This window comes from Petaurus breviceps, unplaced genomic scaffold (genome assembly GCF_028583685.1).
Source record: "Petaurus breviceps papuanus isolate PSGF00001 unplaced genomic scaffold, PetGlider_PUasm1.0 189, whole genome shotgun sequence".
NCBI classification, from domain to species: domain Eukaryota; kingdom Metazoa; phylum Chordata; class Mammalia; order Diprotodontia; family Petauridae; genus Petaurus; species Petaurus breviceps.
This window is the reverse complement of record NW_027185809.1, coordinates 15,364,377-15,379,164: the sequence shown is the minus strand read 5'-3', so window position 1 is coordinate 15,379,164 and position 14,788 is coordinate 15,364,377. Positions and strand designations below refer to the sequence as shown.

Below are 14,788 nucleotides of genomic sequence, written 5' to 3'. Positions count from 1 at the left end.
CCTGTACTAAGACATTTTAGGACACTGTATAATTCATGTCTATTTAAAAATTTTTATGTGCACTCCAATGACCTCAAAAAATTTTTAATCCAATTTCTCAAAAGCATGTGAAGGTGAAGCTTCAATTACAGTCTCAACAATAGAATGTGTTTGATTTTTGAGGACCAGCATAGCTTATCACTAGCAGGCTGTCACTGGTGAAAAATTCTTTGGCTACAAAATGGTGCTCAATTTTGTGCTTCTTTACTAATATTGGCAGCAGAAGAAAAGAGGGTGCTAAGAGTTATAGAGACCATCTATAAACTTAACCTAAATGTGAAATCTTTGCCCAGTGACCAATGAGCAAATAAACTAAAAGAATTTAACTGAATCAATCTTAACATTCTTGCTATAAATAAAATCTGAAGACAAAAATATGTTGCAGCCTAATGGAAGGATAGGTTCTTTTTGGGAAGGCAAATAAAAGAATTGTGAAAGTTTTATCTTGTGCCCAAAGACAATAAGAAAAATAAATTTTGGGGACATTTGGTCTCAGATAGTAGAGCTCATGATATGAATTTGCAAAAAAGATCAATATAAAAAAGAATTAGTACAGTACTCTTTGAAGCAGATGAAGAGGTAAATAAATTCTATGAAGAATTCAATAAGATCCTCCCAAGTTAAATCAGCACATACTTTGATATTCAGTAAATCTGATGCAAAGGTAAGGAAATATGACTAAAAATGTTGGAAAATACGGTTCTTCGAGCAATGAATGAGTGAAACCAAAGACTTTTGGACCACAAACAAGCCTCATGACTCCGTATTTGGAATAGTTTAAGAATGAAAAGGTGCCAAACCCAATAATATCACAATAAATGAAATTGATAATATTTTGACAGACACGAAATGACTTGTTATTGACACCAAAAGTTAGGAAGTAGACTGAAGAAAGGACATCAATAACTACACACACACACACCATCTAGTTTGCACAAGTATACATCAGCTGCCACAATAAGGAAGCCAAAAGAGCCTAAAAACCATCTAAGTCAGCAAACACACTTGACTTCTTTGCCCAGAGAAAGAGATAGCTTAGAACATAAACTTATATTTAAAATCTTATGGACAGGATATAAAGAAGATAAATTGTGGTACCACCTATTAAAACGTAAAACTGCATTTAGACTTTTGGGAAACCCTGTATGAGAGAGTTCTTGAAATGCTAGCTATATAGCATAATACAAGAGAATAAAATTACAGGCATAAATTTTAGCAAAGAGTAGACAAAACTATCCGTATTAGGAGATAATATAATGGTATAGTTAGAAAACCCTAGGAAATCAGCAAAGAAACTAAGATAATAGCTACAAAAAGGCTACACAATGCAAAATAAATCCATTAAAAACATTAGCATTTCTAAATAGCACTAAAATTCAGAAGAATAAGAAAAATTACATTCGAAATAACTACAAAATGCACAAAATACTGGGGTTTATCTACCAAGTGACATACAAGATTAATTTAAATAAACTATAAAATACTCTTGATAAAAATAAAAGGAGACAAATAATTTGGAGATATGTGATTTAGGGCATCTTTCTAAAATATGGCTATTGATAGTGTGGATTTCCTTCTCTAAAAAATACCAGTTCATATCATTTGACCTTATATATTGTAAATGAGACCCTTATCAGAGAAATGCTGCAAATTCCCCAAAGGAAATGGAAATAGTACTGAAGAGAACCACAATGGGAAACTCGGTTGAACTAGTCCAAACGTACACAGAAAAGGAAGCAAAATAATCTTGATGATTTTGAAAGAATGGCAGCAAAAGCATATAAAAATATCAGACATTATTAGTACAAAAAAGGGCAACTATGTGAACATCAATAACTACCTAACTATAAGCTTACTTTCCGATCTATGTAAACTTTTTATGAGAATAATTTACACATGCATAGAAGGCACCCTTGGGAGGGTTATTAGAAAGGAACTATCTATCACTGCAGTGATATTCTAGAGATCAAATGTTTACTATCACAAAACTAAAAGATGCAGAAAATATAAATTTCCATTGCGTTTACTATTTACTGATTTAAACTCTCCTCCAATGAGCTATCTGCCATGCATATATAAAAATTATACAAGATTCCCTGAAAGACTTAACAGATAGAACCTGTCTGATGATCTTCTCATTATTAATTATCAAGCAAAGAATAAAATAGGGAAATATAGGATTTTTTTTTGAGGGGAGAAGGCAAGGCAATTGGGGTTAAGTGACTTGCCCAAGGTCACACAGGGAGATATAGGATTGCCAAAGTCATTTTCCACCATGCAGAAAGCCAGCAGAGTCCAATTCAAAGCAGTATCCACTCTACATAATGAGGTCTATCAAATGTTCTGGTTCATGGATAGGTCATGCTGATTGGGTCCACTATAGATTTATGTTATATAATCTCAATTAGGCCCTCATTATGGCAAAGACAATCTTTTAAACCTCCCTAACTGATTCACTATCCCACTGATCACAGTAGCTTTTCCAAATCTTTTCATCCCTCCTCAAACCTTCCTTTGCTTCCCTTCTATCCTCCCTCAGCTTAGAACCTTTGTTCTATTTCACTGCAAAAAATTAAGGCTATTTGCCAAGAGTTCCCTTCCCATCCCACTCCTCATTCTCACATGACCCCCTTCCTCCTGCCTCTATCTCAATAACCACTGTCTCATAGGAATGGGCGGCTCTTCTTGCTAAGGCAAACTTCCCTGCATTTATAAGTAATTCTATTGTATTCTGTGCTCTCCAGTAGATTCCTCTTCCAACATTCCTACTCTCTTATTTATCTTCAATCTCTTCTTGTCTAATGGCTGCTTCCCTACTGCCTACAAACATGTCTCCCCCACTCTCAAAAATCTTACACCTTTTCTATCTATCTCCACTAGCTATCATCCAATATTTCTCCTCTCTTTTGTGGCTAAACATCTTGAGAAGTTCATCTACAAATGGTATCTCCACTTCCTTACCTCTTATTATCTTAACTCTCTCTAGCCTGGCCTGTGATCTCATCATTAAACTAAATCTGCTCACTCAAAAGTTACAAGTGAGGGGCAGCCAGGTGGCACAGCGAGTAAGAGCACTGGCTCCAGTGTCGGGATGACCTGGGGATCGAATCCCAGGCTCAGACACTCAGCACCACACCCAGAAATAACTGGCCGTGTAACCTTGAGCAAGTTACTTAACCCTGATTGCTTAAAAAAAAAAAAAAGTTACAAGTGATCTCTTAATCTAATGGTCTTTTAAAAATCATCCTTATTGGGACAGCTAGGTGGCACAGTGAATAGAGCACCAGTCCTGGAGTCAGGAGGACCTGAGTTCAAATCCAGCCTCAGACACTTAAAACTTACTAGCCGTGTGACCTCAGGCAAGTCATTTAACCCCAACTTCCCAGCCCTCCCCCTTCCAAAATTAAAAAAAAAACCCAAAACATCCTTATTGACCTCTCTATAGCTTTTAATTCTACCAGTTACCCTCTTCTACTGTCAATCACTCCTTCTCTCCAAGTTTCTGTGACACTATTCTCTCTTCCTACCTATCTTCTCCTTGTCGGTCTCTTTTGCTGGATTTTTATTCAGATCACAGCTGCTAATTATGAATGTTCCCTAAAACTCTATCCTAGGCCCTATTCTCCTTCTATACTATTTTGCTTGATGATCTTACCTGCTCCCATGGAGTCAATCTTTATCTTTATGCAGATGATCCTTAGATTTATTTATCCAGCCCTCACTTCTCTGATGACCTCCAGTTTCACATCTCCAAATGCTACCAGAATCTTGAAATGGATGTTCTGTAGACATCTCAAACTGAACATATCCAAAACTGAACACATTATCTTTCCCCACAAACACTACCCTTCCAGTCACCCAAGTTCACTACCTCGGTGTCATCCTTGACTCCTCATGGGTTACCCCATGTCAATCTGTTGCCAATGCCTGTCAATTCATAACATCTCTCATATATGCCTCTTTCTCTTTTCTGACACTGACATCACCCTAGTCTAGGACCATACGAAGGTGCAAAGTAAGCGCCTCTGTGAGGAGTAAGATTATACAAACCAAGGCCCCAACTCACCATGACCTCTCTATTACCCCGAGCTGTTTGGGAATAGAGGATCCTGAGAACATGAGGGCTCTTCCTCTTCTGGGACCCCGGCCAGGTGCTTGAGAAGAGATATAACTGCCCAACTCCTGGAACTAGCCATTCCAAGGAGACATTACTCTTGGCGGGGCCTTGGAGGGATTGGCCTCTGTCCCAGGCCTCACACAAGATATGATGCTTGCTAGAAACAACTGGCAGTATGCCTTGTTCTCAGCACTACTTATACTGTAAAATTCAGACCCCAAATTGGAATTTCACCCATGGAGAGACATCCTGCCTGGGACCCTCCCAAGCGGGACCCTGACGGCTATACCCGGGATTCCCCAGCTTATGTGGTCACGATTTGGTGATGATTTTAAATGTTAATTTTAACATACGTTAATCATAGTTGCTCTTATTTTACTATTCCTAAGCCTTTACTCTGTTATCTCTGGTTTCCTTCCCATTCACGCACATTCTAAATAAACTATACTGGATCTTTTGAAGTGCCAAGTGTTCCATTTACATGAATCCTGAACCTCCTTAATCAGACACCATATCACGTCATGCCTGGATTATTGAAATAGCCTGCTGGTGGGCCTTCCTGCCACAAGTGTCTCTCTATTCCTTTCCATCATCCACTCAGTTGTCAAAATGATCAAACACCACCTCACCCCCCTACCCCCCACATTCAATAAACTTCAGTGCCCACCTCTAGGATTCAATATAAAACCTTCTTTTGGGCCTCCAAAGCCTTCAGAACCTAGTCCCTTTTTATACTGTTCCAGCTTTCTAACACTTTACTCCCCTCCATGTACTCTGTGATGAAGTAACATTGCCATTCTTGCTGTTGCCTACACAAGATAGTCCATTTCCCAACTTCAGGCATTTTCACTGGCGCTCCCTGTGCCTGGGAGTTTCTTCATCTTCTTTCTCCTGGCTTCTCTGGCTCCCCCCAAGTCTTAGTTGAAATTCCATCTTCTTTAAGAAGTTAGCTTTTCTTGATCCCCCTTAATGCTAGTACCTCCCTCAGCTGATTATCTCCAATTTATTCTGACTATAAATTGTTTATACATAGTTGTTTTCATATTATCTCCTCCATTAGACTGTGCGCTCCTTAAGAGTGGGGCATGGCGTGGTGTGTGTGTGTTGTGTGTAAGCACTGTTTTTGACTTTCTTTGTATTCCCAGTGCTTAGCACAGTACCTGGCCCATAGTAGGCAATTAATGAAGGAAGAAGGGAGGGCTTCTACAAATAGACATTAAATTAAGCTTAGAACTAAAGAGGAGGAGAGCAGGCTGGATTACGTTTAGGAAACTACGATATTCTTTTTAATGAAGTCAAGCTTCTCCCATCTTTTTAATATCAATCTTCTCCTTATTATATGGATGCAAGTCATAGAACAACATCTCCAAAGAGTTAAAATTGAAAGAGAGAACAGAACAGTGGATATTAAAAGACTGGAATACATCATGAAGCATTATGACGGAGAAATAATGTAAAGGATGTCATCAAAAATATACAAACAAACCAGTATCTTATATCACATACTACAATGAGATAAATGGATAGAAAACCTGAATACAAAGTCATACCATAAAAAATTAGAGAACCAGAGAAGGTGCTTTTTACAATTACAACAAGGGGGAATATTCTTTTTTTTTTTTTTGCCTCTTTTTTTGGGGGGGGAGGGCAATTGGGGTTAAGTGACTTGCCCAGGGTCACAGCTAGTTTTTGTGTTAAGTGTCTGAGGCCGGATTTGAACTCAGGTCCTCCTGACTCCAGGGCTGGTTCTCTATTCACTGAGCCACCTAGCTGCCCCAAGGGGGAATATTCTTAACCAAATATGGGAGAGTCATAAGTACAAAATATAAAATAGATAATCTCAACTACATGAAATTGGAAAACGTTCATACAGTGCAATTAGTTTAAGAAGGTAAATGGTCAACTGGAAAAATATTATGAAATATCTCTGATAAGGGTCTGATGTTATACACACACACACACACACACACACACATACACACATATACCAACAGATAGCTATAACACAAATAAATATATAAGATCAAGAATCATTCCCCAATGGTTAAGTGATTCAAGGATATGAACATACAGATCTCAAAAGAAGTACAAATTATTAACCCTATGAAAAACCATTTCTAATGTAAGAGAAAGGAAATTGAAACAATCCTGAGGTTTCACCTTACATGCAACAAACTGTCAAAAGTTAAAAAAAAAGGTGAACTAGAACAGTTAATATGATTTGGTCTCACCATTATGGAAAGCACTTTAGAATCATTCCTTAATTACTAGGATGGCCATACCCTTTGACTCAGAAATCCCTATGTTCAGCATACATCTGATAAAGTCAAATATAGAAAAAAAGTCCTATCTACACCATTTTCATAAAAGCAAAGAACTAAGAACCAAGTAGATATCCATTAATTAGGGAATGGCTAAACAAATTAAAGTATATGAAAGTAATGCAATATTATGGAGCAGTAAGGAAAAATGACTATGAACAATCAAAGTAAAAAGCAAAGTTAAGCAGAACCAAGAAAAAAAGAAAAAATCTGCAGTGATTATTACAATAAAAGTAATTAACAAAAAATCAAAACTGAATACTGTATAATTATAATGATTAAGCCTGGCAACAAAGAATAGAGAAGTGACTCTGCAGAGCGGGGAACTATAGTTGTGGAACACTGAATTTCCCATCAGGACCGGTTGATGTGCTAGTTAATTTTGCTGGACTGGTTTTTTTGCCCTTTTTCTTTTTTGTTATAAATTATAGCTCTTTGGGGAAAGGAAAGGGAAACTATCTTGGAAAATGAAGGTGTTATAAAAATAAAAGATAGCAATAAAATTAAAATCAATGAAGAAAAAACAAATATATGAATGAAAAAGAAAATGCCTCATCATGGATTAAGATGACTGCCCATTTCATACAAGTTCTATTTGTAGATAGCAGAGTCAGAAATACAGAGGGAAAGTTAATAAGACTTTAGAGAGACAACAAATACAATTTCATTTAAATTGATTTAAAATTACTACGCAATGTTTTTTTTTTTTGAAAGCAATCAGGGTTAAGTAACTTGCTCAAGGTTACACAGCCAGTTATTTCTGGGTGGGTGCTAAGTATCTGAGCTCAGATTTGATCCCCAGGTCATGCCAACACTCTTACTCGCTGTGCTACCTGGCTGCCCCTACTCAGTGTTTTAGACAAGGCAAAGAGAGGACTCCAAAGTGTTTCAGGACTCAGCATTCAAGTTCACAGATATACTCAACATAAGAGTACATGTTGGTGAGTAAGCGATATTATTTTCCAAAAGTCCACAAATGAATTTGATCTCTAGAGAACTCTTCTAATATAACTGAAGACTCTAATATGAACTCATAATTCTGCCTTCACTTCATCTTAATGAACAGGGCAACATGACAATAGTTAATAAAAAGACTAGTATGTCATTCAGTTCCTTTTAAAATTCAAGAAACAAACAAACAAACAAAAACCATGCATAAGTAGAAAGCCTATTTTCATTCACTCACCCCAAATTTCTAGTAAAATATTCTAACCTGGAATTTACTGCTTCTTTCATCAGGATGAGCACCTGTTGCTAGAGGAGTAAACAATTCATGTCTTTGGGTTCTCTATGAAAAAAAAGAAGATTCACTTGGGTTAAAGAGGCAGACATTTTTTAATCCTTGAGATTCATCAAAGCAATTTTCTTAAAAATTATTTTATAATTGGTATTATTCACAATAACTACAACAATCCTAAAGGTGTTAACATGGGGTGGAAAAAACTGGCAAAATACAATAGTAAATCTTATTACCATACTGTTCAATTTAAAGGATTAAGGAAAACATCTATTGCTTCTTTCAATTAACAACTGTTAAATTTTTTCAAGGAATGTACTTTGTAATGGAGTTTGTTAGGAAACTTCTATTGCATCAAAACAAAATGAATCAAAATTATTTTAAAATAAAATAAAATTAGTATTGCTTAGCATTAATGAAAGTTTTTGCAATTCTAAATATCTAAGTTTAAAGAACTTGGAATTAATTGCATGGATTATCTGACCTACACTAATACTCATTTCTTTAAAGCTGACTGAAAATATGCTAAATGCCTCAGCTATTGCAGAAGAAATAACTACCTCTAACTTTGTTTTTTAAAGCCTCCATTTCTCTAAAACAAAGGTTTATCATTCTTTGCTCCTTGTAATATTCAGTCATGGAGTCTGGGCCTGATAGATCTGCTTTGATCAAATCTGGCCTTAAGCCGGAAAAAGAATTGTAAAAGAAATCTGGAGTGTGAGACGAACTTAAGAGAGAAGAAATGTGGGAATATCTGTAGAGAAACTAAAGAACTTGAGATAAAGGAGAAAAGGAGGTGAAAAGACCTAAGAAGGACCTGAGGAGGAAAGAAAAAAAAGGACTCAAGTTAAAGGAGAAGATGAACTGAAGTAGTTACAAAAATAATCATATCCTATTGCCCAATAATTCCATTGTTGGGAATATACCCTTAAAGTAATATAAAACAACAACAAAGAGCTATTCCCAAAGCAGAATTAATAGAATTGGAAAGAAAGGGGATACCCATTAGTTGCTTGTTCTTCATTCTCAAGGAGGACCAATGACATCAGAAAGGTGATGTCTTGATTTGCAAGTGAATTGGATTTAAGTGAGGAAGGGCTGTGCACAGTCACCAGCCTTACTCTCTCCTCCAGAGCCATCTAGGTCCAGTGGAAAGGTACAGATCAGGATGACTGGAGATGGCCCCAATGCAATGGGAGACCTTGGCCTTTTTAAGTTAAGGTGTTTCCCAGGTCTCGGTTTGACTGAGGCAATGCCCATTCAGTGATTAAGGGTAGATAAGAAATGAGGCAAAGAATGGCTTCTTTTAACTAGTCAAAAAAACCCAAAAACCCAGTCTGGGAGGGGAAGACCCTCAGGATTTCTGGCCAAAACAGAAATTGCTATTTATACACACTCAGAGCCATCAAAACCCAAACAATGAGCAAGTGAGGCTTGGGCTGGGACCTACTGTGGGCCAATCTGTGAGAGCCAGTGATCGGGTTTAAGGCATGATCCTTGAGGAAAAAACCTAACCCATAAACCCCAATATATTTTGCGAGGTTTTAGCTATCAAAATTTATATTCTATTGGGCAGAGTACCCACAGGTAAAGGCATGATTCCCTATATAGACATGGGGAGAGGAGGAAGAGAAGGGAAGAAAGAAGGGGAAGAAAGGAGGAAGGAGGCAGGGAGGGAGCATTGCCCAACTAGAACTGGCCCGTTGAGTCCCCAGAGGGGCTGCTGCTACTACTCTGTTTGTTTGTCCTTATGTCTCCAAAAGGACCCATGCCATTAGGAAGGTGATATCCTTACTTGCAAGTGCATTTGATTTAAGTAAAGTACAGCTGTGCAAAGTCATCAGCCTTACTCTCTCCTCCGGAGCTATCTGAGTCCACTGGCAAGATCTTAAGTCCCAGTTTGACTGAGGCAGCACCCATTAAGTGATGAAGGAGAGGGTTGTCATGTCAAATGGACTAAAATTTTTCATTAAAGTAAAAGATGAAGGGAGCAGTTTGGTGGCGCAGTGAATAGAGCGCCAGCCCTGAAGTCAGGAGGACCTGAGTTCAAATCCAGCCTCAGACACTCAACACTTACTAGCTGTGTGACCTTGAGCAAGTCACTTAACCCCAATTGCCCTCCAAAAAGAAAAAAAATGATGAAGAGAGAGATGGGAGTAGAGGTGTGGAAGGTTTGAAATAGCTTTTGACATATAGAATCAATGAGGAAATAATAAAAGGATTGCCTTACTGTAGTGAGTCAAAGCTGAATTTATAATGTACCCAGTCAGCAGAGTTGTATGACTTTCTTCAGCTCCATTCAGCAGCACAAATGGGGGAGAGGAGGTAGAGGAGAGAGGAAGGAAGGAGAGGAGAGGCAGGAAGGGACCTTATAGTTAATTATGAAAAAACTGAGATCTAAAAGGGTGAAGGGATTTTCCCAAATGTCAGAAAGAAAATCTCCTCTAAAACACAAAATATTAAATGAACACTGACCCATATAATACATTATTATCTCTATTACTAGAAGCCTTAAAATTCTGAAATACAATTCCCCAAATTTATCTTTACAAATATATAATGAAAATTATCAAGTCAAACTGTAAATACCAACTAACCAGAGCCTGTCTCTTTTTTTAAACTCACCTGCTGTAAAATGATATAACGTTCACGAAACACCTCTGCTTTGTCTCTTGCTTTCCCAAATAAATTTGGTGAAGGATGACTGGTCATTGATAGCCTGGACAAAGAGGAATGTCTTTACTCTTTCAAAGTGATTATCTTGTTTCTTAAAGATAGGTACTATAGGAAACGAGCACACATAAGCAAACATTTTACATCTATGGAAGGTAATGTGGTATAGGGAAAGAGCATGGGGCTCAAAAGCAAGAGACATGACTTCAAGTACTGATTTCCATGGGGAAGTCACTTAACATCTATGATCCTTAGCTTCCTCATCTGCAAAATGGTGACAGGGTGCTAACTCATAGGGTTGATTTCTGTTGAATAAACAAAGCATTTAATAAGCCCTCTAGTCTTTGGGTAGGAATTGTATTATAATTAAAAGGCTTATAAATAGTTACTAGCATCAGACACTGGCCCTCTGAAGAATTCCTAGGTCACAGTTTGCCTAGCTCTCCACCCCCACCCCAGTCTTTTTCCCGGGTTTGGTTTACAAAGAGGGTAGGAAGCAAAGTACACTATAGGATTGATGAGAAGAAAAGTTGCTTTTTTTTAATCTTCAAGGGCTATATAAATTTGAGGCATTATTTTTTAATGCTTAAGAAAACTTACGGTAGAAATTTCTTTCTTTCCAGATTATACACAAAGTGTGGAACATCAAATGCTCCAATTATATTAAGAATATGTTCTCTGGGGAAAAAATAAAACACAAAATACGTAAGACCTTATTAATAAGATTCTACTTCAAAATGGCAACTTGCACAATGAAAAATACTCTCATATATTAACCTTCTTGGGTTTTTTTTCCCATTTATTTATATATTTCAACATTTCAACAAGCATTTATCAAGCACTGATTATGTGCCAGACACCAAAGTAGGATCTGAAGATATAAAGACAAATGAAATATTCCCAGTCTTCAAGGAATGTTCTGAGGGGAACACCATATTTTAATATAAACAAAATAAATGCAAAGTAAAGGAGGGAACTAGAAAGGCTAATAACAGCTGGGAAGAGTTAGGAAAAGTTTCACGTAAGTGGTGTTTGAGCAGAGCTTTGAAGGAAAAAAGGAGGCTATAAAAGGAAGAAGTGCACTCCAAGTGTGAGACAGCCTATTAAAAGACACGGAGATGGGAGATGCAGCATGTGTGGGGTCAGTGTATCCAGAATGAAGAGCACATGATGGGGAATAAATAATACCTAATAAGACTAGGAAAGGTTAAATTGGAACCAGATTGTAAAAAGGCATTCAAAGTAAACTGAGGAGTATCAACTGCAACTTGGGGTAAAATCAAGCCACTGGAGCCAATGGACAAAGGGAATAACTTGGTCAGGACTGTGCTTTAGGGAAATCACTTTGGTAGCTGTGTGGAGGAAGGTCTGGAGAAGGGTGAGATCAGAGACAGAGGGAAATTAGGAGGATACTGCAATATTGCACGTTGGGAGGTGATGAGAGCACAAATATGGTGGTGCCTGTGTGAGTAAAGAAAAGGGGAAGGGGTGTGACAGATGTTCTGAACGTAAGAGTTGGTAGGAGTTAACAAATTATTAGATATGTGAGGCAAGAGTGAGAAGTCAAAAGAATAACTCTGAGTTTTCAAATGTGAGTGACAGTAGTGACCTCAGCAGAAATCAAAAGTTCAGAAGCAGAGTGGTTTTGGGGAAAAGAAAGTTCATTTAGACATTCCAAGTCTGATACGCAGGTTGGAAATATCCAATGGAGAGGTGGGAATGTGGGAATGTGGCTCAGGACACCAGGGCTACATACACAGAAAGGATTGATTAAATCCATGCAAGCTAATGAGGTCACCAAGTGAAAGAAAAGAGCCCAAGAAAGAGACCTTTGTCACACAAGAGGGTGTGACATAGATTTGATGATGTTTTGCAGGCATGAGTGAATTACTTGGGAAAAGCAATAATTCTATATTTCATTTTGTGATAGCAACAGTCATGTTTTTAATAACACTGGTTGATTCTCAAGGCCTGACCTTGATCAGGTAAAACCAGAGTGAGCTAGTTTCCCCACCTGAATGCTATATTTCATTGCTTATGTGTATTTCATTGCTCTCTCTCTTTTTTTAATTCTGTGGTTTTTAAGAATGGCTGGTTATTCATAACTAACACAGAAATACTGTGCATGACCAGAACACGTATCACCTCTATCATATTGCTTGCCCTCTTGGGGAGGGGGAAGGGACAAAAATTTGTAACTCAAAATCTTTCAAAATGAATATTGAAAATTGTCTTTTCATGTAATTAGAAAAAAATAAAATGTTATTTAAAAAAAAAGAATGACTCTAATAAAGTGCAATGCCTGGGTCTCACAGAAAAGCAAAAAGTTACTAATTGTCTATGTCCATTGATCCAATGACCCCAATACTGAGCACATAACCCAAAGGCATTAAAACAGAAAGTAGGGCCCCCTGCATACCAAAAGGAGGCACAGCAACATTTCTTGTGGTAGCAAAGAACCAGAAACAAAAGGCCACTGATTGAGGAGTGACTGAAAAAAAAAAAGTATGGCTTATTAATATAATGGAATATTGTTACTGAGTAAAAAAATGACTGTAAGGAATCTGGAGAAATTGCAAAGATTTATATGAACTTAGACTAAGAACCAAAATAAGCAGAAAGAACAATTATATAATTATATAACAATGGAAACGAAAATATCATTTACAGGAAGCTTAACTCTGACTATAGAAAATCCTCAGGATAGAAAATGAGGAAACTAATTAGTAGGAAAGAGCATTCCTAAATACTCATTAGATATCATCAAGATACCAGATATTTTTATTTAATTGCTTTTCTTTGTTACAAAAGAATGTTCAATCAGGAACAGGAAGTTTGGGGGTGTATTTTGTGGTCCTGGGGTTTTGTTTTGCTTTTAAAGTGAGCAGGGTGCAGTATGGTTGTCCAGTAGAATGGCTCTAGGCACTTTCCTACCCTTGATCCCCAAATCAGAAAGAAAGTGTCTGATCTTAATGTTATTTCCTAAATTGAGTCCCCTATTTGTTTTTCCCAACGAGCATTTTTCACTATAAGTTATTAAATTGCCTTTATCTCTTAATTTGGGTTAAGTGAAACAGTTTTCTCAAAGCCTAGCCACTGGAAAAACTGCCCAGACTAACAGAGCACAGGAGAAAAAGGCAAGGAATACAGAGATTCCCATAAATAACACTCTTAAGGTTAGATTTTGGGAGAGCAGTTTATGTGTTAAAAGAATTCACTTAGTACTTCTCTGTAGCCATTGAAAGCTTTATTTGTGGTGTAAGCAAACACGGGTCTCCTTAAACAAGAAAGCTAAGTGAGACCCTGATATTTGGGGGAGTTATGGTTATATAGAGGTTTCAGAATGATGAAGTAGTTGTAGATGTTTTATGGGGGTTAAAGATTAAAGGCAGGACAGGATGACAAAGGATGAGGGAGACCAAGGGAATTCTTTGTGGTTTAAGGATTTAAGGACAGGACAGGAGGTCACAGGTTAAAAATTAAAGGGCAGGAAAAACACAGGAATAAGGGACACAAAAGCAATTCTTTTGGTACAGGTTCAAGAAAAGGAAGAAAGGGCCTTAGTATGCCTTCAAGTTACAGAATAAGCTAGGGGGCTTCACAAAGTATTAGAAAAGCGACCCTTAGTGAATAGAGCAGCAGCCCTGGTAGTCAGGAGGACCTGAATTCAAATCCAGCCTCAGACACCAAACACTTACTAGCCATGTGACCTTGGGCAGGTCACTTAACCCCAACTGCAAAAAAAAAAGAAAAAAAAGGCAACCCTTAATATTCTTTTTAACCCTTAGGGCACTGTTTGTATTCACATCAACAGGATGAGGTTCTAATTCAAAATTATCAACCTAATGGATAAGTTTAATAGCAAATTATCTTTTTGGATCTCTAAATCAACTAATATGCAAAAATGAACTGCCAGCAAATCAATATAAAAATGTACCTTCTGTTTCAAAATGTATATTATACATGAAGATATTAAAAACCTTAAAAACCAAGAAAAATAACAGATGAACAGAACAAAGCACATCATTTGAATGAAAATGTCTAAAAATAATTGAACTTTCTATTCCAGATAATGTTGAGCAGCACTTGTTTTCCTAAAGAAATCAATGAAAATTAATTTTTAATAACTTAATAAAATGATACTTATGTCAACATACACAGTTTCATCTATTGACTGACTGCATTCCTGGACTGCTGCTTCCACTACAGATCGTTCAACCATATTTGATGACACTGCAAAGACAATTTTAAAGTTATACTTTTGAAATATTTCCTAATGTTTAATTTTTAAACATTAGTCTTATATTTTTACTGAAAAATATTCTTAACAAAAAAATTATTTCAATTTTCAAGAAAAATGTTTTAAGACAGGAGTTCTTAACCTGGACTCTGAGAATTTGG

At 37.0% G+C, this 14,788-nt stretch overlaps 1 protein-coding gene across 4 annotated transcripts in view; it reads right to left on the bottom strand.

The window, feature by feature from the left end:
* POLE2 (DNA polymerase epsilon 2, accessory subunit) overlaps window positions 1–14,788 on the bottom strand; it is a 63,045-nt gene that overhangs the window by 40,246 nt on the left and 8,011 nt on the right. For 3 of the 4 annotated variants that reach the window (XM_069091972.1, XM_069091975.1, XM_069091973.1), the window contains exons 3-6: window positions 14,545–14,620; window positions 10,988–11,065; window positions 10,340–10,433; window positions 7,691–7,765 (exon numbers count right to left, since the gene is read on the bottom strand). In XM_069091972.1, the coding sequence (XP_068948073.1) occupies window positions 7,691–7,765; window positions 10,340–10,433; window positions 10,988–11,065; window positions 14,545–14,620 (323 nt within the window). The remainder of the gene's footprint in view (window positions 1–7,690; window positions 7,766–10,339; window positions 10,434–10,987; window positions 11,066–14,544; window positions 14,621–14,788) is intronic. The other variant, XM_069091974.1, reaches the window with a different exon arrangement.